The 24,011-nt window shown below is 38.6% G+C and overlaps 1 protein-coding gene across 2 annotated transcripts in view; it reads left to right on the forward strand.

The window, feature by feature from the left end:
- The window catches only part of LOC126281429 (zinc finger protein 221-like), a 152,158-nt gene that overhangs the window by 58,746 nt on the left and 69,401 nt on the right, over positions 1-24,011 (forward strand). The window contains exons 3-6 of one of the 2 annotated variants that reach the window (XM_049980382.1): positions 763-1,116; positions 5,867-6,156; positions 14,299-14,610; positions 19,280-19,763. In XM_049980382.1, coding sequence (XP_049836339.1) covers positions 763-1,116; positions 5,867-6,156; positions 14,299-14,610; positions 19,280-19,763 — 1,440 coding nt within the window. The remainder of the gene's footprint in view (positions 1-762; positions 1,117-5,866; positions 6,157-14,298; positions 14,611-19,279; positions 19,764-24,011) is intronic. The other variant, XM_049980383.1, reaches the window with a different exon arrangement.

Raw genomic sequence — 24,011 nt, forward strand, 5'->3', positions numbered from 1 at the left:
ATAAATCTTTTTCCCATCAGTCTCCAAATGCATTAATGGTTTGTATGTAACAACATTGCTGATAATGTGATGTTAAACACCTACCTACTTCCCTTCTTCAATAGTTACTTTTACTTTCATTGAATGAAGACACTGTTTTACTTTTTTCTACATGCATTTCGATTTGTGAATCTCTCTGACAACTTGCAGATTGCAAAGTCCCCAGTGGGTACTTATGGATCTTTTATCCAACTAAATAACATTGTGAATCACTGCATTAAAAAAAATGTGGCACCAGGTAATATTATTCAGTCTTGACTGTAAAATAATTTGCAATATTCTAGAAGTAATTACTTTGAGCTTACAGATCTTAGAGCGTATTGTGTTCAAGAAGCATTACTTCCACCGATGAAGGTACCAATGAGTATCTCTCTTTGTGATGATTAAAGAATAGTTAATATTGTTTTTTAGGAGGATTAATCCTTTCCTGTGGTGAACATGCACATATACAAATAGATGTAAATATGGCTGTAGGGAATAATTTCAGGAGAGTCAAATAAACATCCTAGAGTATCTGAAATATGTATTTTTCACATACTGACTCAGTTTTAAAGTAGATAGGTTCCACATTTTGAATTGTAGACTGTAATAATGATTTTTATATCCTGAATCATATCTGCACAGTGTTGGTTCCAATAAATTTATTCATTAGAATTATTAAACACATGTGATACAAATATAGATTTTATAGTATAATTTCTTATTAAGCTTACCTGTTTTCAGGGTGATCGTATCTTGAAATTGTACCATCAAGCAGAGCAAGCTGCTGCATCGGCTCCTTCTACAACAACAGTACAGACACGTCGCCACCATGTGCAGGCAATACAACACGAGCTTCCGAGGTCACCGAGAGATGAATTGAAGGAAGAATATGACATAAAAAGTGAGGAAGATGAGAGTGGAGATGAGCAGGCATTAGATCAAGAAGCAGACATTGATGCTGGATCTGGTTCTTCTGATTATGGCACAGGTCGTGCTTCTCGTCGCAGTCTTCCTCATAAGAAGCGCATACCACGCAAACTGAAACAGCAACAGCAGCAGCACCAGCAGCAGCACCAGCACCAGCACCAGCAACAGGTTTGATTTCACAGCTACTCAGAATAAACAAACCACCTTCTTATCCACTAAAAATAAATGTGTTTAAATACTGCGATAAACATTAGTCTGTAGTATTTGGAGATTTTTCAGTCGGTATTTACATGTAATGGTCTCTATTTCATAATATGCCAGAAGAAGAACTATCCTACTGATAAGAGGAATCTACAATTCTGCATGTGAAAGAACAAAATAACTCATCACAATAGTTTTTGTGTTTTTTTTTTTTCCTGGGGAGCAGCACAATAATTTTTATAGTTTTTTTCTGGGGAGATGAGATTCTATTGGAAGTGTGAGCAATCCATAAAACTTTTATTATTTATTCAGTTAAATATTGGAGTATGCCATTAGTTTTGTAGGGAGTGGGTGTGTTGCCACAACATCCACAAATTTTGAGAACTTTTTTAACTTCATTGTTCCTCAACGCGTAATAGTAGTCCTACATCTTGCTGGGTGGTAACACAGGACACACCACATTTGTGTTGTTTCAGAGAACTACTGGCAGCATCATTACTTGTCTGTTGCGTTTGATTATTATTATTATTATTATTATTATTATTATTATTATTAGCAATTGTTAAAACAGTTGGACAAATCGGTAATAATGAAATATAATAACTATGAATTAAAAACATTTACACAAGGAGAAATGCTGATGTGACTACAGAGAAAGTTAGAGAAAAAAAATTCCTTAGACCTCTTAAAAAAATTAAATTTTCTGAATAACTGAGAACAATCCTACAGAAATCTCCTTCAGAATTGTTTTGTATGTGATTCTCGTTTCTTAGAAGAACTTTTTCATCAGTGCAAAATAATTCAAATTCCAAGAGAAAGATGATCTCTTACAGCAGAAGCTGTTCCACATTTTTTTTTTACATTTTATCGAAATACCAACTCAAACATAACAGAAGGCAGTTGGCAATCAAGAAACTGTTATCAAAGAAAGTTGAAGTGTCTACTAGAGTTTGTTTTGCCCAACTAAATGGACAGAACAAATAAGTTCCTCAGGGAACAGTTCCTAAAAAATATTGCATGGTAAGGAAGTAGACATCACACAGTTGTGAAATAAACTAAGAGTAACCAGTACTGAAATCAGCCTATTGGTTAGGAAACTCAGGGACTATCTGTTGACACAGCTAAGCCAGACATCAGTCTCGTTGCTTGTGCTTGTAAGACACAGTAGCACTGCTGCAGGCAAGACGCCGTTCATGTGTGTATCGAAAGTGCCCTCTGGGGTCTAATGTAGATGGAAATCGTTGTTTATGAAGACTCTTATTTTAACAGGTTACAATGGTAAGGCTGTCATCAACTCAAAAGTTGATTTAAACAACACGGCACTTTACTAGGTATGGTCCTGCAGGAGAGCTGGTATGGATTTGTCTTCCTCAGACCTTTATTCTTATTTTATTTGAACTGGCTTACCAAGGTAGTTACAGGGGTACTCTTTAAAAACATTTTTGAAAGAATTGATACTGGTGATGGATAAAAATCCTAGAACAGACCTGGGATGAAATGCAAGACCTATGTATTCATAGTGTGCCACTTTACCCTGAAACAATGAGCCACTGGTTACGTGATGACTAGTTTTATACAATTTAGACTGCACTAGTGTTCAGATTTCCTTCATAGGATATTGTTAAGATCGTGTGACATACAGAGATCTCAAGGTGATTATCCATTACATGAATTGCCAATTTTTTACCGGCATTAAACAAAGTTGGGAGGAGCTGAAGTTCTTAAAAAGTCAAAAAGTGGGCAAGATGACGCAGTGGTGAAACACTGGTAAATGCTGGTATGATTTTCATGTGGGAAATGTGTGAGTTGGCTTTCGCATGATCAGTGTTTTCGAAAACCATGCTGATTGGCATTGAGGTCATTCTGTTCAGGATACCTCATTATGTTTGAACTCAGAATATGTTCTAAGATTCTACAACATGGTATTCGAGGATATTGGACAGTAGTTTTGTGGATCACTTCTACTACCCTTCTTGTTGATGGGTCTGATCTGTGCCTTTTTCCAAGAACTGGGCACAGTTTTCTGTTTGAGGGATCTATGATAGATTATAGTGAGAAGAGAGGCCCTAAATGTCCAGAAATTTAAAATTTTACAATTCACAAAACGAAAAAACATAGTATTCTGAGGCTATACTATCATTGAGTCACTGCTGGGATTGGCCAACTCATACAAGTACGTTGGTGTAACACTTTGTAAGGATATGAAGTGGAATGATCACATAGCTTCAGTTATGGGTATAGCAGGTGGTAGACATCAGTTTATTTGTAGACTACTGGGGAAGTGTAATCAGTATACAAAAGAGATTGCTTAGAAATCACTCACAAGACCCATCCTAGAATATTGCTCAAGAGCGCGGGACCCGTACCAGACAAGACTAACAGGGGATATTGAATGTATACAGAGAAGGGCAGCACAAATGGTCACAGATTTGTTTAATCCATGGGAGAATCACACAGAGATACTGAAGTTACTGAAATGGCAGACTCTTGAAGACAATTGTAAACAGTCCTGAGCAAGTCTGTTAACAAAGTTTCAAGAACTGGATTTGAATGATGATTACCCTTGAGATGTACAACCACCCCCTACGTATTGCTTACACAGGGATCATGGAGATAAGATTAGAATAATTACTACATGCACAGAGGCATTCAAACAATTATTCTTACCATGCTCAATATGGAATGGAACAGGAAGAAACCCTAATAACTAGTGCAGTGGAATGTACCTCTGCCATGCACCTCAAAGTGGTTTGGAGACTGTAGATGTAGATGTACACGATTCCATAGAAAGAACAAGGCGCTTTTCTTCCTCAGTAAGAGCTCGTGCTCCAGCTCTAACAACCTGATTGTTGGAAACATGTTAAACCATATTCTTCCTTCCTTCCTTCCTTCCTTCGTCTTTTTCTTCTTCTTCTTCTTCAAAAAGTCAAAGTAAAAAAAGTTGTTTCAGACACCATCTAACCTCACTTTTCCTAAAATGTTCAGTGATATAATTTCATTAAACCCACACATCTGTACATTCCTTTGCATAAATTCTCGTTGTAGCAACGGTATCATGTGCAGCAACTTGACTCTCATAATGGAAACTCTTAACCAGGGGGTCGTGATCATCCACTTTCTGTTCGGTGTGCTTCTCATTTATCGTGTTAAATGTGCCATGCTGGATGAATAGAACCTGCTGAACAGTCTTCATGATTTCTCTCTGTTTCTCATCAACTGTTGCTGTTTGACAGCTAGACAAATAATGGGGATAGGCTGATAGTTAAGAGTTTCCAGTATTTCAAAATGTTTGGTCTTATCTTTGAACACTTTTGCAGTACATTAAACACATCTTTTTTTTCACAAAGGTAATGAATTTGTGGATGTCTTCCTTTAGCCCTTTTGCAATTCAGTTCCGAGTGGTGCTTGACATTGTGAATTTTGTTTCCCACTCCGATGTGGAACCTAATTCGGCATGATTTTTCGTAGCTCTCACATGTTCCATTCTCAGTTTGTGTATCAACCATGTGTACAACCAGCCATACAGGTTGAGACAGATAATTATTTCTTCGGAGACGTGTTGTTTCACTTTCCACATTACTAAAGTGAACTCAACTGGTGTAGCGGTTAGCCATACAAATTATGACAGGTAATTATTTGATTTGAAGCACATTGTTCCACTTTCCACCTTACTGAAGTAGGGTGGTACAGTGGTTAGAATACTGAATGTTTTTCAGAAGGAACCAGGCTCTGGCCCTAAAGAGGTAGGTTCTCTGAATATTGCCTAAATACCGAAAGTGTAGTAATGATTCTTTGGAGAAGGTCACTTTACATCTCCTTTCCTGTTCATTCTGAGCTTGTTCTCCATCACCGAGGATCAAGTTGACAACTGGACACTAAACCCTATTGTCTATATCTTTCTTCATCAGCACATACATCTCTTCTCCGCAAGCGACCTTATAGAGTGTAGCAGGGATATCAGCTGTGCTGCTTCTTTTTCTGCAGATTTGAGAATTGTAAAGGGAAGTGCTGATAAAATGAAACTTGAATCAAAGCCCCTAAAAAAAGAAAAGAAAAGAAGAACACCCATTACTAATTTGCTAATAATGTGCTCATTATACATGACTTCAAAAGATTATAAAGGAAGTGTTCATTTCAGGGCAGTTATCTGAAATAGTAGTATCATGCAAATGAAGCTACTCTTCTTTCCTTTTATAGTTATTTGGCTGAATTATATGAAAATATAATATGATTAAACCAAAGTAATGTTCACTTAGAATTGTGTTAATGCAGCATTGCAGTGCAGCATAGAGTTTGCTGAATGTAACTCATATTTTTCAAATAGGGACAACATATGGCTGCAGTTTTGAGAATGGTGATTCATTCCCGCACCACACCTTCTTTGGTGACAGTTGCAAATTACTTTAATTGATCAATATTCTCAATCTTATTTTTCCCAATTAGGAAAAAGAGAATGGTACTTTAGTAACTGAGAGAAACTGAGCAACAATCATCAGCTGCTTGTTTATACACTAGCCACTGTGTAACAACATTTGCATGTCATGAGTTTTTGTTGTTCTTCATAATATTGTTTATATTCCCTTCATGATTTTTAATTAGCACATAATATCTAACAATCTAACATTTATGTAAAGAAAATTGTTTACTGTTATATATATGCAAGAAAACTTCTGTTTGCCAGAACACAGAATGAAGCACATTTTATTTCCTTGTTTAGGTGCAGCACCAGCAGTCCCAGAAATCATCATCATCATCTCCGTCTCGCAGTTTATCAGCACGCCATTATAAGTGTAATCGATGTGGTGCACAATTTAATTCACAGTCGACACTGGTCTCTCATCGACAAATGGCGCATCATTCTCAAGCCTTCAGTTGTGAACTGTGTGGCCGTGTCTTCACACATCAGATTAAATTTTTTGAGCATCTGAAATCACATTATGAACCTTTATCTGCTACTAGCACTGTAATGGATGAAGAAGCCACAGACCATGTTGATGAGCCAGATGTGTAAGTAGATTTTACATTACTCATATCTGAAGTCAGTATTATTGTGTAAGTACTACACTTTAAGTAAGATGATTTGCACGTTTAACTGGTGTGACAATTGATGACTAACAATTGTTATCTTTTTGAGACACTTCCTGTCAGATTGAAGTGTAGGCTTTTCTATAGACACTAAAATTATAAACAGTATTACATATATTAAATGAATCTCATACAAAATAGCTAGACTTACCTTAAAAGTAATAGAAAGAAAAGATATCTAATGGAAATCACTCGAGTTACTTCACTGATGTGCTGAAATTCTGATGAAGAGGCAGAATATATCTACAAAGGTTACAAAAACAGAAAAATCACAACAAATTCCACTAGAAGAATGTTAATTTTGGGGGAGAGGTGGTTTAATATTACTTTGATACCAGAAATGTCAAGAGCTCATTGCTGAGAGGTAAAATATTTGAAGTTTTCTATAGTTGTTGTTGTCTTCAGTCCTAAGACTGGTTTGATGCAGCTCTCCATGCTACTCTATCCTGTGCAAGCCTCTTCATCTCCCAGTACCTACTGCAACCTACATCCTTCTGAATATGCTTAATGTATTCATCTCTTGGTCTCCCTCTACGATTTTTACCCTTCACGCTGCCCTCCAATGCTAAATTTGTGATCCCTTGATGCCTCAAAACATGTCCTACCAACCGATCCCTTCTTCTGGTCAAGTTGTGCCACAAACTTCTCTTCTCCCCAATCCTATTCAATACTTCCTCATTAGTTATGTGATCTACCCATCTAATCTTCAGCATTCTTCTGTAGCACCACATTTCGAAAGTTTCTATCTCTTCTTGTCCAAACTATTTATCGTCCATGTTTCACTTCCATACATGGCTACACTCCATACAAATACTTTCAGAAATGACTTCCTGACACTTAAATCTATACTCAATGTTAACAAATTTCTCTTCTTCAGAAAGGCTTTCCTTGCCATTGCCAGTCTACATTTTATACCCTCTCTACTTCGACCATCATCAGTTATTTTTCTCCCCAAATAGCAAAACTCTTTTACTACTTTAAGAGTCTCATTTCCCTCAGCATCACCCGACTTAATTCGACTACATTCCATTATTCTCGTTTTGCTTTTGTTGATGTTCATCTTATATCCTTTCAAGACACTGTCCATTCCGTTCACCTGCTCTTCCAAGTCCTTTGCTGTCTCTGACCGAATTACAATGTCATCGTCTAACCTCAAAGTTTTTAATTCTTCTCCATGAATTTTAATACCTACTCCGAATTTTTCTTTTGTTTCCTTTACTGCTTGCTCAATATACAGATTGAATAACATCGGGGAGAGGCTGCAACCCTCTCTTACTCCCTTCCCAACCACTGCTTCCCTTTCATGTCCCTTGACTCTTATAACTGCCATCTGGTTTCTGTACAAATTGTAAATAGCCTTTCGCTCCCTGTATTTTACCCTTGCCACCTTTAGTATTTGAAAGAGAGTATTCCAGTCAACATTGTCAAAAGCTTTCTTCAAAAGCTTTCTCTAAGTCTACAAATGCTAGAAATGTAGGTTTGCCTTTCCTTAATCTTTCTGCTAAGATAAGTTGTAAGGTCAGTATTGCCTCACGTGTTCCAGTATTTCTACAGAATCCAAACTGATCTTCCCCACTAATTTTTCCATTCGTCTGTAAAGAATTCGAGTTAGTATTTTGCAGCTGTGACTTATTAAACTGATAGTTCGGTAATTTTCACATTTGTCAACACCTGCTTTCTTTGGGATTGGAATTATTATATTCTTCTTGAAGTCTGAGGGTATTTCGCCTGTTTCATACATCCTGCTCACCAGATGGTAGAGTTTTGTCAGGACTGGTTCTCCCAAGGCAGTCAGTAGTTCCAATGAAATGTTGTCTACTCCGGGGGTCTTCTTTCGACTCAGGTCTTTCAGTGCTCTGTCAAACTCTTCACGCAATATTGTATCTCCCATGTCATCTTCATCTACTTCCTCTTCCATTTCCATAATATTGTCCTCAAGTACATCGCCCTTGTATATACCCTCTATATACTCCTTCCACATTTTTGCTTTCCCCTCTTTGCTTAGAACTGGGTTTCCATCTGAACTCTTGATATTCGTACAAATGGTTCTCTTTTCTCCAGAGGTCTCTTTAATTTACCTGTAGGCAGTATCTATCTTACCCCTAGTGAGATAAGCCTCTACATCCTTACATTTGTCCACTAGCCATCCCTGCTTAGCCATTTTGCACTTCCTGTTGATCTCATTTTTGAGACATTTGTATTCCTTTTTGCCTGCTTCATTTACTGCATTTTTATATTTTCTCCTTTCATCAATTAAATTCAATATTTCTTCTGTTACCCAAGTATTTCTAGCAGCCCCCGTCTTTTTACTTACTTGATCCTCTGCTGCCTTCACTACTTCATCCCTCATAGCAAGCCATTCTTCTTCTACTGTATTTCTTTCCCCTCTCCCTGAAACTCTGTACAGCCTCTGGTTTAGCCAGTTTATCCAGTCCCATCTCCTTAAATTCCCACCTTTTTGCAGTTTCTTCAGTTTTAATCTACAGTTCATTACCAATAGATTGTGGTCAGAGTCCACATCTGCCCCTGGAAATGTCTTACAATTTAAAACCTGTTTCCTAAATCTCTGTCTTACCATTATATAATCTATCTGATACCTTTTAGTATCTCCAGGGTTCTTCCATGTATACAACCTCCTTTCATGATTCTGAAACCAAGTGTTAGCTATGATTAAGTTGTGCTCTGTGAAAAATTCTACCAAGCGGCTTCCTCTTTCATATCTTAGCCCCAATCCATATTCACCTACTACGTTTCCTTCTCTCCCTTTTCCTACACTTGAATTCCAATCACCCATGACTATTAAATTTTCGTCTCCTTTCACTATCTGAATAATTTCTTTTATTTCATCATACATTTCTTCAATTTTTTCATCATCTGCAGAGCTAGTTGGCATATAAACTTGTACTACTGTAGTAGGTGTGGGCTTAGTATCTATCTTGGCCACAATAATGCATTCACTATGCTGTTTGTAGTAGCTTACCCGCATTCCTATTTTCCTATTCGTTATTAAACCTACTCTTGCATTACCCCTATTTGATTTTGTGTTTATAACCCTGTAGTCACCTGACCAGAAGTCTTGTTCCTCCTGCCACCGAACTTCACTAATTCCCACTATATCTAACTTTAACCTATTCATTTCCCTTTTTAAATTTTCTAACCTACATGCCCGATTAAGGGATCTGACATTCCACGCTCCGATCCGTAGAACGCCAGCTTTCTTTCTCCTGATAACGGACGGCATCCTCTTGAGTAGTCCCCGCCCAGAGATCCGAATGGGGGACTATTGTACCTCCAGAATATTTTACCCAAGAGGACGCCATCATCCTTTAATCATACAGTGAAGCTGCATGCCCTCGGGAAAAATTATGGCCGTAGTTTCCCCTTGCTTTCAGCCATTCGCAATACCAGCACAGCAAGGCCGTTTTAGTTATTGTTCAAGGCCAGATCAGTCAATCATCCAGACTGTTGCCCTTGCAACTACTGAAAAGGCTGCTTGCCCCTCTTCAGGAACCACACATTTGTCTGACCTCTCAACAGATACCCCTCCGTTGTGGTTGTACCTACGGTACGGCTATCTGTATCGCTGAGGCATGCAAGCCTCCCCACCAACGACAAGGTCAATGGTTCATGGGGGGGGGGGGGGGTTTATAGTAGCAAACAATAAAGAAATTGCACAGGATGAAGTATTTCTAAATCTTATTTTGTCAGGTAAGATGCAGAGTAAAAATAGAAGCTAAAGCTAATAAACACAACAAAGAGATGTTCTTATGGGGCAGCTGCAACTGTATAATTACATTTTAGTGAAGAAACTGCAAAACAGCTGCTTAATTTACAATCATGAAACATATCTGTTCTATACCGCACCTGTGCTTAGGCCTCAGTACTCACAGCTGGTATTTACTATTACAGTTTTCCTGTTTGTCTTTGTGATCACACAGCATGGGGAACAGTTTTTATGGAATTTATGTAATTAATTCTACACAATACATAATTTCTCTCCCCCACCTCTTTATTGCATTTTACATGTTTCAAGATTGTGTTGACTTTTGGTGTCTAGTCATGATGTCTGTTTTTGTACGTTTTTCTAGGTTCCTTTTATCCTTTTGACATGGAACCTTTGCTTTGGGTGAGGATGTCCTCAAATGGTTAAGTGATTTTATTTATAATCAAACATCCTGTTCTATCTTTTGATTTATTTTAATTGATTTTAGAAATTTTTGCCGTGTAATTCTTTATCTGATATTCCAGACTTGAGGAACCACTTCCATTGTCATGTAACACAATATTTTCATTATTACAGTTTACACCAGATGATGGAACTTTTAAGCATTCCGAAACTGGTCGTGTACACAATAACAGAAACAATACCTTCTTCTTTGCTGAAGGGGCCTGAGTTTCCTTCAGTATCTTGTTGAAGAGTTCAATATCTCACAGTAGAACTGACCAGTGATGCTTCTTTCCTTTATCTAAGAAGTTTACGTGTATGACACCCTTCACATACTAAAAAATTGTTGCCATAACTATTTTAATTTATGGGATAGTCGTCAACCTCTTTCTAGCATCTTCTTCAGAAGTAACCCATTGTTTTCACTATTGTTTGCTATTGTGGGTATAATGATGAATCCAGGTCTCATTGCCAGTGAAAACTCAACACACTCATTGCTCACATACAAATTTGAATTTAAAACCACACCCAATTGCAGTCCAACATTACCATTGTGGAACGAGTTGGGCTGACCTTCTTCTTCTTCTTCTTCTTCTTCTTCTTCTTCTTCTCATCCTCCTTTTTTTAATTTTTTTTCCATCTTATCATATAAAATGTCAGTTGTCATTTCTGACAACACACCTGCTGCCTCTGCTGCTTGTGCAGTTTTATTTCCTGATCAAACAGAATCATAGTGTTTACTTTTTCAATGGTTTCTTTGGTAACCACAGCTGTGAGACATTCTGAGCAGTCTTCATCAAAAGTGGATTTTTTGCTGCATTTAAAATTGTTAATTGGGTATTCAATTCATGTCATTAATTGTGAAGGGTCATCGTAAACATTATCCAATTTTACATTTATCTTATCACACAGCTTCCTGCATTAGCAATGACATCTGTCTTGAAACATGGGTAGTTACTGAACTGGCTTCATACACTGATTTTACGGATGGTAAGCTGTGGCATGTTGGGGTTGGAATCCCAGTCTCGCCTGTAATATTAGTTTGTCGCAAAAGTTCTCAGTATTTAAAGCTCATTTCATTTATCTCAACTTGTTCACAATTTAAACTTTCAAATGTAGCATGAAGACAGCATACCGTGAATTCCATTGCAAATAGCTGAGAAACTGAAGGCAAGTAATGCACGTTGTTGGAGCAATGGCTCTATGTTACATAGCCTAAACTATTACAAAATGTTCTCACAAACAAACGGATCTTCTTTGTTGCAGAAGTTTGTGGTTTTGAGTATTTAGAAGATATTTACGTGCTCCTTGTACAAGCCAACTATGTGTACTAATGCTTGTGACTTCTTAATAAGTGAGAACATATTTTGTGAGAATGGGAGCATGTTGTCAAAGGCGTGCAGCACCAAATTGGACCACACAGTTGTTGCCAATCTATTTGATTTACCATCTAGATTGCAGCAAACACTTCAAAGATGGGCCATCTTAATCTGCCATTGAGTGAAAACAGGTCTTCAAAGGTCTAATTCTCTTGTCTCATTTTTATTTTAATCCATCAGATTTTATTGTTACCATGTGTCTGGCCATTTTATTTCTTCATTATGTTCATCATTTCTCATTTTCTTCTCTCTCCTCTGTCACATGGCCATCTCCAGTCACCATTTTACACCCTGAATGCTTTCAACTAAAGCAGCTGTTTATATTTTACTTGGAAAGAACTGGTAAGTTCAGTAATTAATAAAACTGTTTGCTTTATGTGATGTATTCTGTCACTGTGTCCAGCTTCAGCATTTGTGTGAGCATTAGTGTGGTAATTCCAGAATTTTAACACAGTAGTTATTATTGTTGATGATGTGCTTGCAGGTATACATCTAAGTTGTTATTTCCATTTTATATAGAATATTTTAATGACTGATGCAGTCATCTTTTTCAGGCGCATCAAATTTTGCTCTTATATTGTTTAATGTATTGAATTTTTGAATTACTTTGGGGTCTCAAAATGATTGAAATGAATCCTCGCTATAGTGAAATATGCTGATGGAAAAAAAATTGCAACAACAAGAAAGAGTTGCGAAACATAAAGCAAAAGTTGGTAGGGATGTTTCTACATTTGAAAGATGATGTCTATTCAAATTCCACGCCAGTTGCATAAGAGTGCCACTAGTAGGGCAACTATAAGGATACACATCAGTTTTGCTTTAAAGACACGCTGTAGCATAATGGTCTTTAGCATTAGTTACCTTTGAGATAGGATGTGTTGAATTAATGTTAGTCGAGAATGCCTTTTAGGTGACAAAGACACCATTATCAACTTGTCACTGAATGTGCATGAGGTTGTGTAATAGGACCCCGAGAAGCTGGTTTTTCCTTCTGAGATGTTGCAGGAAGACTTGTAGGAATTTAGCCACTGTACGTATTTGTTGGCAGCGGTGGCCACAAGAATATACAGTCACATGAACAACAGGCTCTGGAAAGCTGTCTGGCACTACCAAGACGCTAGACCATTGCATTCAGCATATGGCTCTGGTACATTGTGCTGCATCTGCAGCGGCAATTTGTGGAGCAGTTGGCACCACAGTGACACAACAAACTGTTACAAACCAGTAACTTCAAGGACAGCTCTGAGTCAGATGTCTTGTTGTGCACATCCCACTGACCCCAAACCACTGCCATTTGTTACATCACTGGTGTCAAGCAAGAGGGTAGGGTGGAAATCTGTTGTGTTTTCTGATGGAAGCCGGTTCTATTTTGGTGCCAGCGATGGCTGTGTGTTGGTTAGGAGGAGGCCAGTTAAGGACCAGCAACCAGCTTGTCTGTGTGCTAGACAAACCGGACATACACCTGGAGTTATGGTCTGGTGTGTGATTTTGTATGACAACAGGATCACTCTTTTGGTTATACCATGCACCATGACTGTGAATTTGTACATCAGTCTGGTGATTCAATCTGTTGTGCTGCCAGTCATGAATAGCATTCAAGGGGGACTTTTCCAAAAGACCAATGCTTGCCCACATATTACTGTTGTAAGCCATCATCCTCTACAGAGTGTTGACATGTTGCTTTGGCCTGCTTGATCACCAGATCTGTCTCCAATTGAGCCCATGTGGGAATTGAGCCCATGTGGGGGCATCATTGGACCACATATTGGATGACAACTCCAGCAGTCATTCACAAACCACATTAACCATCCCTTTATTGACCAACCAAGTGCAACAGGCATGGAATTACATTTCACAAACTAACATCTGGCACCTCTACAATACAACATGTTTGCATGCTTACATTCAACATTCTGGCACTTACACCAGTAGTTATTAATGTACCAACACTTCACATTTGCAATGGCTTATCTCACACTTACATTAACCTGTGATCTTGCAGTGGTAATCACTTAAATATGTTACCTGGACAAATTTATTCCTTAAATTGCATTACTCTACATTAATTATTTTTTGTTGTTGCAATTTTTGTGTCAGTGTGTATTTGATAATCCATTAAATATTTCCATGCAAATTATTTCATAAAGTGGCATAGTTTTTTCACTTGATGATGATAGCAGTCTTCATCGTGGAAAAGAAATCAATTTTTTATGCACGCACACATGTACGCATGTGAAGAAAGCTTTAGTAGACTTATTTTATGATATTTCATTATACCTGTCACTCCTCTCAATCAAAACTTCGTCATTGCTTGTGTCTGTGTTTCACTAATACATTCAGTTGTGTGTAAATCAAATATTTAATGCAACAAGCATTTAACAAATTTATATGCAATATGATTATTGTATCAATGTTTGTTTAAAGAGAAAGAAGAAGGTTTAATTATATGTTAGTTCATTTTGTAGCAGTCTTAAAGAATCATATTTTACATGGCAAATCAAATAACTAAATTTTCCACAGACCACAAGAACAGGATGAGTCGCAAGTAAAACTTGAACCACTTCGTCCTGTCGCACCTAACAGTTCCTCAACAGCAGTACCTGTGTCATTGCCTCAGTCTCCTCCAACACCAGTGTACAGTTGTCCACACTGTGGGAAGACATTTCGGCGTCAGAAGGTTCTTGAAACACACATCAGTCAGACCCATCCGAAACAAGAAGAGATTGAATTCAGTGATCCAGAAGATCTTATGGAAGGCATTCGTGATGTGGTGAATGTGACAGCAGCTGCAGATGACGCAGATCCATCCAATGTTGTGAAAGGTGGCCCAAGGTAAATAAACTTACATATTTATTTTCTCTAGGTGATATGGAACTTCCAGTTACAATTAAAATTAAATTTATTGACAACTGTTTTTGCATTACTGAATTGATTCACTATTTGATAAAGATAGACATTTGTTTTTGAGTTCCTTGAACGGTGCTCCTTGCTTAATAAAGTAGGAAAATGGATGATATCATTAATAATGTAATGGAAATTGACAAGTTGCTGAAAGGCTCCATGGAGATAGCAAATAAAATGTAAATCATTACAGGAGAATAGTTGTGGATTATCCAGGACTGTCAGTGAGAGTGTTTTCCATAAATGTATTAAGGAGATGCATTTTGTTTGATGCTATGTACACATTGTTTCCCTTTCATGTGGTTTTCAGATTAATAATCCATTCTCTCTGTTACCTAAACTGCGTTAATGAGGGGTCATTATTTTAAGAAAATTTTCTCAGGCTTCCAGCCACTTCAGGTGGTTAAAAACCCATGCGGCCATGGCAACACAGCAATCAGTCTTACCACTTGACAATGACTGAGGAGAGCTCATCCGAAAGCTCGTGGGATTGTAACCACCTGATGTGGCTGGAAGCCCGAGAAAATTTTATTAATTCATATCACCGCGAAACCATGCATTCATACAGGGGTCATTGCTTTCCAATGATTATCTAGTTGTGCTTATTCTCTATAGCGTTTTATTTCTTGTTTTATAGTTATGTTTACTGAAGAAGAATTTCTACATAGAAATTTCTGAAATATTTTAAGGTCATAAATTGGTTTCCTCAGATGTTGGTTACATAGTCGGGCATGAAGCTATAACATGATTCATGTAACATTCACATGCAAAATGTTGTCTCATAGTATGTGTTTCAGTTTCATATTACCCATGTAAACAAATAATGAAACACTTACATTATGCTTGACCAGACAGGTGCTCTGTGTTGTAGGTTAGTAGTTTTTGCTAAAATTCCTACCTAATTTCAATTTGGAAAACATTTTATAACATGTATTATGCAGACCTTTCTACTTTGAGTACAAAAAATCTCAAATCATTATTTTGCATAGTATTGCCAATTTGCAGGCGAAGTAAATGCACACACTGTTGTTGTGAGATAATGGTTTAGGTCCAATCATCATTATTCCCTTTGGGTCCTTGTTGGAGGGTAACATGTAACTACATTACTTCAGTTATTAAGGCTGGTGTGGTGACCCAACTTACAAGTAATGCATTAGTTTTGGCTCATTGGAGTTTGCTATAGCAATATAATTATAAATTAAGTATGTTGAAATTGTCATTATTTTGGGAGAAGGGGGAAGGAGGTTGTGCTTGGAGCTACAAGAGATGGAAATATGGAAAAGTTACTAGAAGAAAATGTGTTAGGAAGAACTGAAAGTATATGTGCCCTACCAATTTCTCCTCTCTCAATCAAAGGTTTACCTATGTATCCCATAGTAGTGAACTATTGAGACAAATGCAAAGAAGTTATATTTGCAACTTGTATAGAACACTGATAACAGTACTGCCCAGACGGCAAGCACATTAGAACAGCAGCTACCCTACTCAGAGTTAACAACTCTCTTCTCAAGAGAGAAAACTGAGGAGAGAGAGGCATCACAGAAATGCATTATAGGAGTGTGTGACCTAAAGATTAATCATTTCTGAGCACTTTGATTAGATTCCAAAAGTAGTATCTTTGCAGTAGTAGGTACCTGGAAAACGAGAGGGTAAAGCTTCCAAATTGTGCTAAAGAAATTAAAAAAAAAAAAAAATCAAAACTTTAATGTCTAGGTGTAACAAAGGGATATCAACAATGTAGGAAAAGATAGGTTGCTACTTACTGTAAAGATGACACGTTAAGTTGCAGACATGCACAATTGAAATACACTTGCACAAAGCATACATAACTGCCAACTCCAGCAGTTCAGACCAGAAGGTCAATAAAGGGAGGAAATAAAGGGAGGGGGAAATGGTAACAGTGATTACCAGGCAGGATAAGGTATTGCAGTTACCAACACATGTTTAAAGCTGAAGTGTCTATTTCTACTGCTTATATTGTCATAGAAACTTCAGCAATAGTGCTCCGAATTTTACATGTGGACCAGGAAAGTGGGGATTGTGTCTATAAAAATATTTGGCCTGGTTTGCAGAGGATGCCATAGGACACAGCAAGTGTGGCCACTTAAATGCATAACTTCCGACAGCTTTCATGGTTTTATCTGCTGTGGCCCCGTATCAGTAGGAATGACTTCTTTATTTATGTACTGAGTCATATGGGGAGAAGGGCAATGTATTAAAGACAGACTTAATCAGTAAAATAATTTTCAGACAATCATCAGTGTTTTCTCAAACCTTCTGTTCCCACATCACTTATGTTGAAACAGTGGAGATACAAAAGTACAGTAAGTTCGTCAGATTCATTACTCCTTCTCTTTCTCCTACATCATCATCAATTCCTTAATATTGTTCCTACCAGATCTTGTGCTGCATGTGTGCCCCCCCCCCCCCCCCCCCCCCCCCAACACACAAAAATCCATGTTATCAGTTATCATACAGGTAAATGAGTAATTACAGTGATGCTAGAACAAAGGATCTATGACAGACAGAACTATGCTAGTTCTTGGGCTGCTGAACTTATGAGAGTTCTTTTTAGTTCCCTTTCTATCCACCACGTAAGATGTTAAGCAGGCAGAAAATTGATGACTCTTTTTTTCTGCATTTGTGGACTTCACAACTCACATTGTTTTGTGACCCATATCCTCCTATCTGCTATCATAACTGCAGATCTAAATCATATTGAATTCTACTTATGAAACCATAACAACACTTGCTGTAGCTTTTATAAGGGCGTGATTTTATTATATTTGCACTACATTCTTGTTCTTTTTTTGAGCTGGTTTCTTGTAGGGCTATGTCCAAAGGGTGAATAGACTGCCTTATGCCAAACACTGCATTATGCAAGAATGAAAACTTAATTCTTCATTACACTAAGCGGATCCATAGTAATTATACCCATCAATATTTTAAACAACTTCAGTAAAAGCGAAAAATAACTGAGTGTACTAAGATCACTGGATGTGCAGGGAATGTCAGGATGTAGGAAAAATACCCCCGGACAAGGAAAAGTATAGCTACTAATTCCTCAGAAAACAACTGTCGACATGTTGATGGAAGATCCAGGATGAAATGTAAATAAGTGTAGGAGGCTGGAGCATTACTCAGATATCTTGTCATCAACACCTCGTCTCTTCATTGAGTCCTCATATACAGAGCGTAAATGATAATAGTTTACAATGTACCACAGTGGCGTAGAAGAAGGTGAAACAAACAGTTTCATATAAGACTCTAGTAGTCAGTTAAGGTGAGAAAAATCTCTAATTGGCCTACAGAAGCCACCATGATACAGTGCCTGCATGCTGCATAAAATTTATATTATCCTCTCTCCTCTCATGCCAATGGCTTAGTCGTACTCTTACCAGTTGTAAAATAGTCATTTGTATAAATTTTATGTCACCATTTTGTGAATTTTAACATTGAAATTCGCCCCGATAGCTGAGTAGTCAGTGCCATGGAATGCCATGCAAAGGGGCCAGGGTTCATCTCCTGGCTGGGTCGGAGATTTTCTCTGCACGGGAACTGTGTGTTTTGTCATCATCATCATCTCATCCCCAGCGACACGCAAGTCGCCAACATGGTGTCAACTCAAAAGAGTTACACCAGGCGACCTGCCTACCTGATGGGAGGCCCTTGCCACACGACATTTCATTTCAGCAGTGTAAAATTAACAAATGGTTTTGTTTCTCTGACCTTACTACGAGACAGCTCGAATTAGAGAGATGATTAGTTTTTGCATAACTTGTTGAAAATCAGTTTTCTTCCACTGTCCTCGCAATGCAGGTTAACTTCTTAATGTTAAGGAAAGCCAGTGGCATAAGAGGCTGAGAGGATATTAAAAATCTCATGGTATGTACATGCACCACATTTTAAGTGGCTTTTGTAGGCCAATTTTAGGTAGTTTTCTGGATTGATAGACCACAAATGACCTTTATCAGATTTTTCAGTTTATCGTTTATACCCTTTAGATGTTTAGCTATTAATAATTAAGAAAATGCTGGCAAATTAACAGTTGTTATTTGCAGCTACTTTATTGTACTAAATGTAATTAAGATGCCAAAGTATATCTTTGTGTCATGGCTCAATATAAAATGTCATTAAGCTGATTTTCTGGTGGAATTAAGTTATGTAAGATCCCAAGATCAAATATCTTTTATAGTAAAGAGTTTGATATTTTGTTATCAGTCTTGGGAATTTATTTACACTGATTCTAATGTCTTAATGTTACTCCACGAGTCCTATTTCATGTGACATGACATTTAATGCAAATCTGAAAGTGGAAAAGCTGCATGAAAAAAGTACCAATTTTTCACCTTTTTTGCACATGCACTTTTTTTTTTTACTTTTTTTTATTACTGAAGAAAATTTATATTTGTTAGTTATTAATTATTTTGTAAAGTACTGTAGCATGCAAGAAACACTACTAGAGGTTTACTAGAGGTTTTGAATTATTTTATCAGTAACAGGAGTTTTTATGCTTTGCCTGGACCACTCTTGCATGCTTGCACTACCTTAACCTGTACCCTGCCATCACATGACATTTTTCCCATGTTGCCTCTCACAGCTGGTACCACCATGTTGGCAGTGGTGATTGGTACCGTGAAGATGAACTGACAGCAGCTGAGGCAGATCTTCATGAAATTGAAGACTCTTTGGCGTGTGAATTGTGCGGTGATGTTTTCACAAGCAAAGAATTGGTGGCAGAACATGTACGCCGTGATCATCTAGACATGCCTCCACCGCCCCCACCAGATGCTCACAGTGATCCAGATGGTGAAGCTGAAGCAGATGGAGAGGATCCAGACAATCCCCCAGTACCGGATCCTGGTCCTGCCAATGAGACCTCTGCCCCTGCATCAAACAGCACGACAGGTGGAAAGCGAAGACCCAAGAGATCACGAAGAGAACTTCAGTTAACGTGCCCTGAATGCTTTAGGAGATTTAATCACCGAAACTCTTTGGTATATCACCTTCGATCACATTCTGGTGAAAGGCCGCACCAATGTGAAGTCTGTGGAAAGAGTTTCTTTGCTGCAAGTGCACTAAAGGTAAGTGTCTTAAAATCATGTAAATATGCTTTTAATGGGGATTTTGAAAGAGGCAAACAATTGTGTTTGCAGTGTAGAACTTCTACAAATCTTGTGCTTACATGGTTTACTTTGTGCATTATTCTTTATTAAGCAAACCAGTTGTGCATTCATTTCTGTTGAGCTTCTATTCGGAAAAAGTCAGTGACATGTATGGCAGTAATCATCTCTTCATTTATAGTACACAATATTTCAGTCATTTGAATGGAAGTGTACATATGAGGAGCAAACTTTATATATTGGGTTTTGACTTTAATTCCTGAGATTAAAGAATCTGTTTTATTTTTGAAAATGTAATATAATTGGAGAGATAAAAATATCTACTTACCAAGTGACGGCATGAGAAAAACGCATATAAAGGTTAAAGAAATGTGCAAATTTTTGGAGGCAGTAGCTTTTTCTTCTGGCAAAAGGCTTGAAGGGGGTGACAGGCATGAATGAAAAGAACTGGTGAGATTTAGGGAATGGGGAGAGGTTCAAAAAAGTCGCCCAGAACCCAGGATCAGGGGAAAGATGGGATGAGAAGGAAAGACACATTGTTGGGGTCTGCACTGAACAAGATTTGAAAACATGAGAGCTTAAAGGTGGAAGATAGGGTAATAATCAAGACAGAGATTACTGACAAAACATTGTACAAGAGTTAATAAGAGCAGAAAGCTAAATGCATTACATGTGGTAGATGTAGCAGTGGAGAAAAATAGTCTGGTCAGAAAATAAAAGATATAAAAAATGAAAAGGGAATGAAAAAATGAATGGTTACTGAAAAGAAATGCTGGGACCAAGTAAATTAGAGAAAATAATTTATATAAATTAATCCCACATAGGTGGTGAGAACCAAGGATGTGTAATGTCAGTTTCTGCTTGTGGAGTTACGAGAAAGTTGCCATTTCTTTGGGCAGAGCATCCGGATGACGTGTTTTCCATGATGTTGACTTCATCCACACCAAGGGTTAGTTATACACTTCTGTTTGCAATACTCCTATAAACAAACAACGGTACATACATTTTGACAGTTGCCATTTCTTCCCTGTCAAACAACATTTCCTCTCCCCACACAGCCTTGGCATTCGAGTCAAACATGCTTGTCCATATGCAGACTCTTAACAGCAATACACCACTATTCTCATTTCAGCCTTCACCAGACGTAATTACCTCACCAGCCTAGTTCAAAAAGCAGATTTCCTGGGGCATTGCATCCAATTCTGGCACCACTAATGCCTCCAAAAACAACTATTAAATACACCTCTCATCATCCAGTATTATCCTGGTCTTGAATCTATTAACTAGTTATTTCTGCAATGTTGTGTGGAATGAGGTCCATTCTGTCCAACATTCTGCACCTATTTCCTCATCCTATGTCTCCTACCCTTGTGACCATCCCCACTGTAAGACTATATACTACACCAGCACCACCTTTACCGGCCTTGTAACTGGCAAAACATGTTATCAAACAGAGTGCCAACTTCGAAATGACGCATATCGCATACCCTGTGTTATATACACACTGTTCAGCCTTCTGCATTGGTCTGATTACAACCAGGCTATCATGTAGGATGAGGGGGCATACACAAATGATGTTTGCTGGAAACACAAAGTATCCTGTTGCAGAGCATGCTCTGCAATCTGACAGTTGTGACCTTGGTGCATGTTTCACCACTTGTGCCATCTGGATTCTTTCCCCAGAGACCAGTTTCTCAGAATTCCACTGGTGGGAACTGGTTATGACTTATCCTGGATTCTCACCACCCACTTGTTGTTAATTTGTGTTGATCATTTTCTCCCATTTCCTTGGTTGGAACATTTCTTCTCAGTAGCTGTTCAGTTCTTCATTACATTTTAGTTTTCTGTATTTTTTATTTTCTGACCTGTCTATTTTTTCTAGCCCCCCCCCCCCTCCCCCTCTGCCCTCCCCCGCCCTCACATCTACTGCATGTAACGCAATTTGCTTTCAGCTCTTACTAACTCTTGCATGTTTTGTCAGTAACCTCCATCTTGCTTGTTAGCCTATCTTCTAACTTTAAGCTCTCAGGTTTTCAAATCATGTCTGGTGCAGTCCCCAACAGTCAGTCTTTCCTTTATCCTGTCCAGTAAGTCTCCCTAGAAGTTTATGAACTCCCCCCTTTTCCTAAACATCACCAATCCTTTTCCTTTGTCCCTCTTTCTTTCACTCCAACTGCTCTGCCAGGAGGAGGAGCCACTGGCTACGAAAGCATGTACATTTCTTTACATCTACATACACTCATGCTCATAAATTAAGGATAATTGCAGAATGTGGTGCCACACAACGTGGCACAAACATAAAACTGGTGCTAATAGCATAGACACATAGGGAACACAAACGACACAGATCTGTAAGTCCATGGTATTGGTGATAAGTTGAGAAAACCGTCCCAAAACACATGTGCTACAAAATGCCACTTTTTCCTGTGCATGTACGCCAACATCAATACGGGATATTATCACCATGCACACATACACAGGCCGCACAATGGGTTGGCATACTCTGGATCAGGTGGTTGAGCAGCTTCTGGGGTATAGCCTCCCGTTCTTCCACCAGTGCCTGTCGGAGCTCCTGAAGTGTCGTAGGGGTTCGAAGACGTGCAGCGATACATTGACCGAGAGCATCCCAGACGGGGTTTAGGTCTGGAGAACAGGAAGGCCACTCCATTTGCCTGATATCTTGTGTTTCAAAGTACTCCTCCACAATGGCAGCTCGGTGGGGCCATGTGTTATCATCCATCATGAGAAAGGTGGGACCCACTGCACCCTTGAAAAGGCAGACATACTGGTGCAAAATGAGATCCCGATGCAACTGACCTGCTACAGTTCCTCTGTCAAAGTCATGCAGGGGTGTACGCGCACCAATCATAATCCCACCCCACACCATTGAACCATGACTTCCATACAGGTCCCTTTCAAGACATTAAGGGGTTGGTATTTGGTTCCTGGTTCATGCCAGATGAAAGCCCAGCGAGAATCACTGTTCAGACTATATCTGTACTCATCCATGAACTTAACCTGGAACCACTGTTCCAATAATCATGTACTGTGTTCTTGATACCAGGCTTTATGGGCTCTCCTGTGACCATGGGTCAGTGAAATGCACATTGAAGGTCTCCAGGCGAATAAACCATGTCTGTTCAATTGTCTGTAGGCTGTGTGTCTGGAAACAACTGTTCCAGTGGCTGCGGTAAGTTCCCGAGCAAGGCTACCTGCAGTACTACATGGCTGACTGCGGACACTGATAGTGAGATATCGGTCTTCTTGTGGTATTGCACACTGTACATCCCATACTGTAGTGCCAGGACACGTTTCCTGTCTGCTGTAATTGTGCCATAATCTTGAGATCACCTTTTGTGGCACACAGAGGGCCTGTTCTACGACACGGTCACCATTAGTACGTCAGGAAACATCTGCACACTTACTTGCTGCACCATACTCTGACATGCACCAACACACCTCAGCGTATGTGGACTGCCGCCAGCGCCATTGTGCGACGACCGCAGATCAAATGCACCACATGGTCATATCCCGAGGTGATTCAAACCCGCAAACCGCCCGCCACAGTGTTGTTTCACCATGTATCAGCATTATCCTTAATTTATGAGCATGGGTGTAGATACTCTGCAAGCCACTGTATGGTGTGTAGCAGAGGATGGCTTTAACTTTTATGTATGTTATCTCTTGCTGCCATTTGGTTAGTAGATTTTTTATATATCCAATTATATTACTACCTGTTTTATTGTATCACATCCAATCTTTATCCTTACATAAAATGAACAAACAAACAAACACACACACACACACACACACACACACACACACACACACACAGAGCTTTTTCATCCTTAAGGATGGTTTGAACAGTGACATTGCTTTGCCTTCATCAGACTTTTGAACTGACTTATCCAGAGCCAGGTAACAGTTACATGAGAATTTTAATTTTAATCTGAACACTGAACCATGGTGCAGTGTGGTTTTTTCACATTTGCAAATCATTGTCAAGGAGTGAAGGAAACAGTAAGTGACTTTTGGTGTGTTGTGTGGCTCTCAGCCAACAGGTTATAAACACATTCACCGGGTGTAACAAAATGATGCTAAGAGTTCTAGAGTGTTTCTTATCCATACCCAAAAACTTCATCCAGTGTCTGCATTATACGGTTCAACACCTACTACAATGCCACTTCTTCAGCAGCAGATGAACTTGGG

This window comes from Schistocerca gregaria, chromosome 7 (genome assembly GCF_023897955.1).
Source record: "Schistocerca gregaria isolate iqSchGreg1 chromosome 7, iqSchGreg1.2, whole genome shotgun sequence".
Lineage (NCBI taxonomy): Eukaryota > Metazoa > Arthropoda > Insecta > Orthoptera > Acrididae > Schistocerca > Schistocerca gregaria.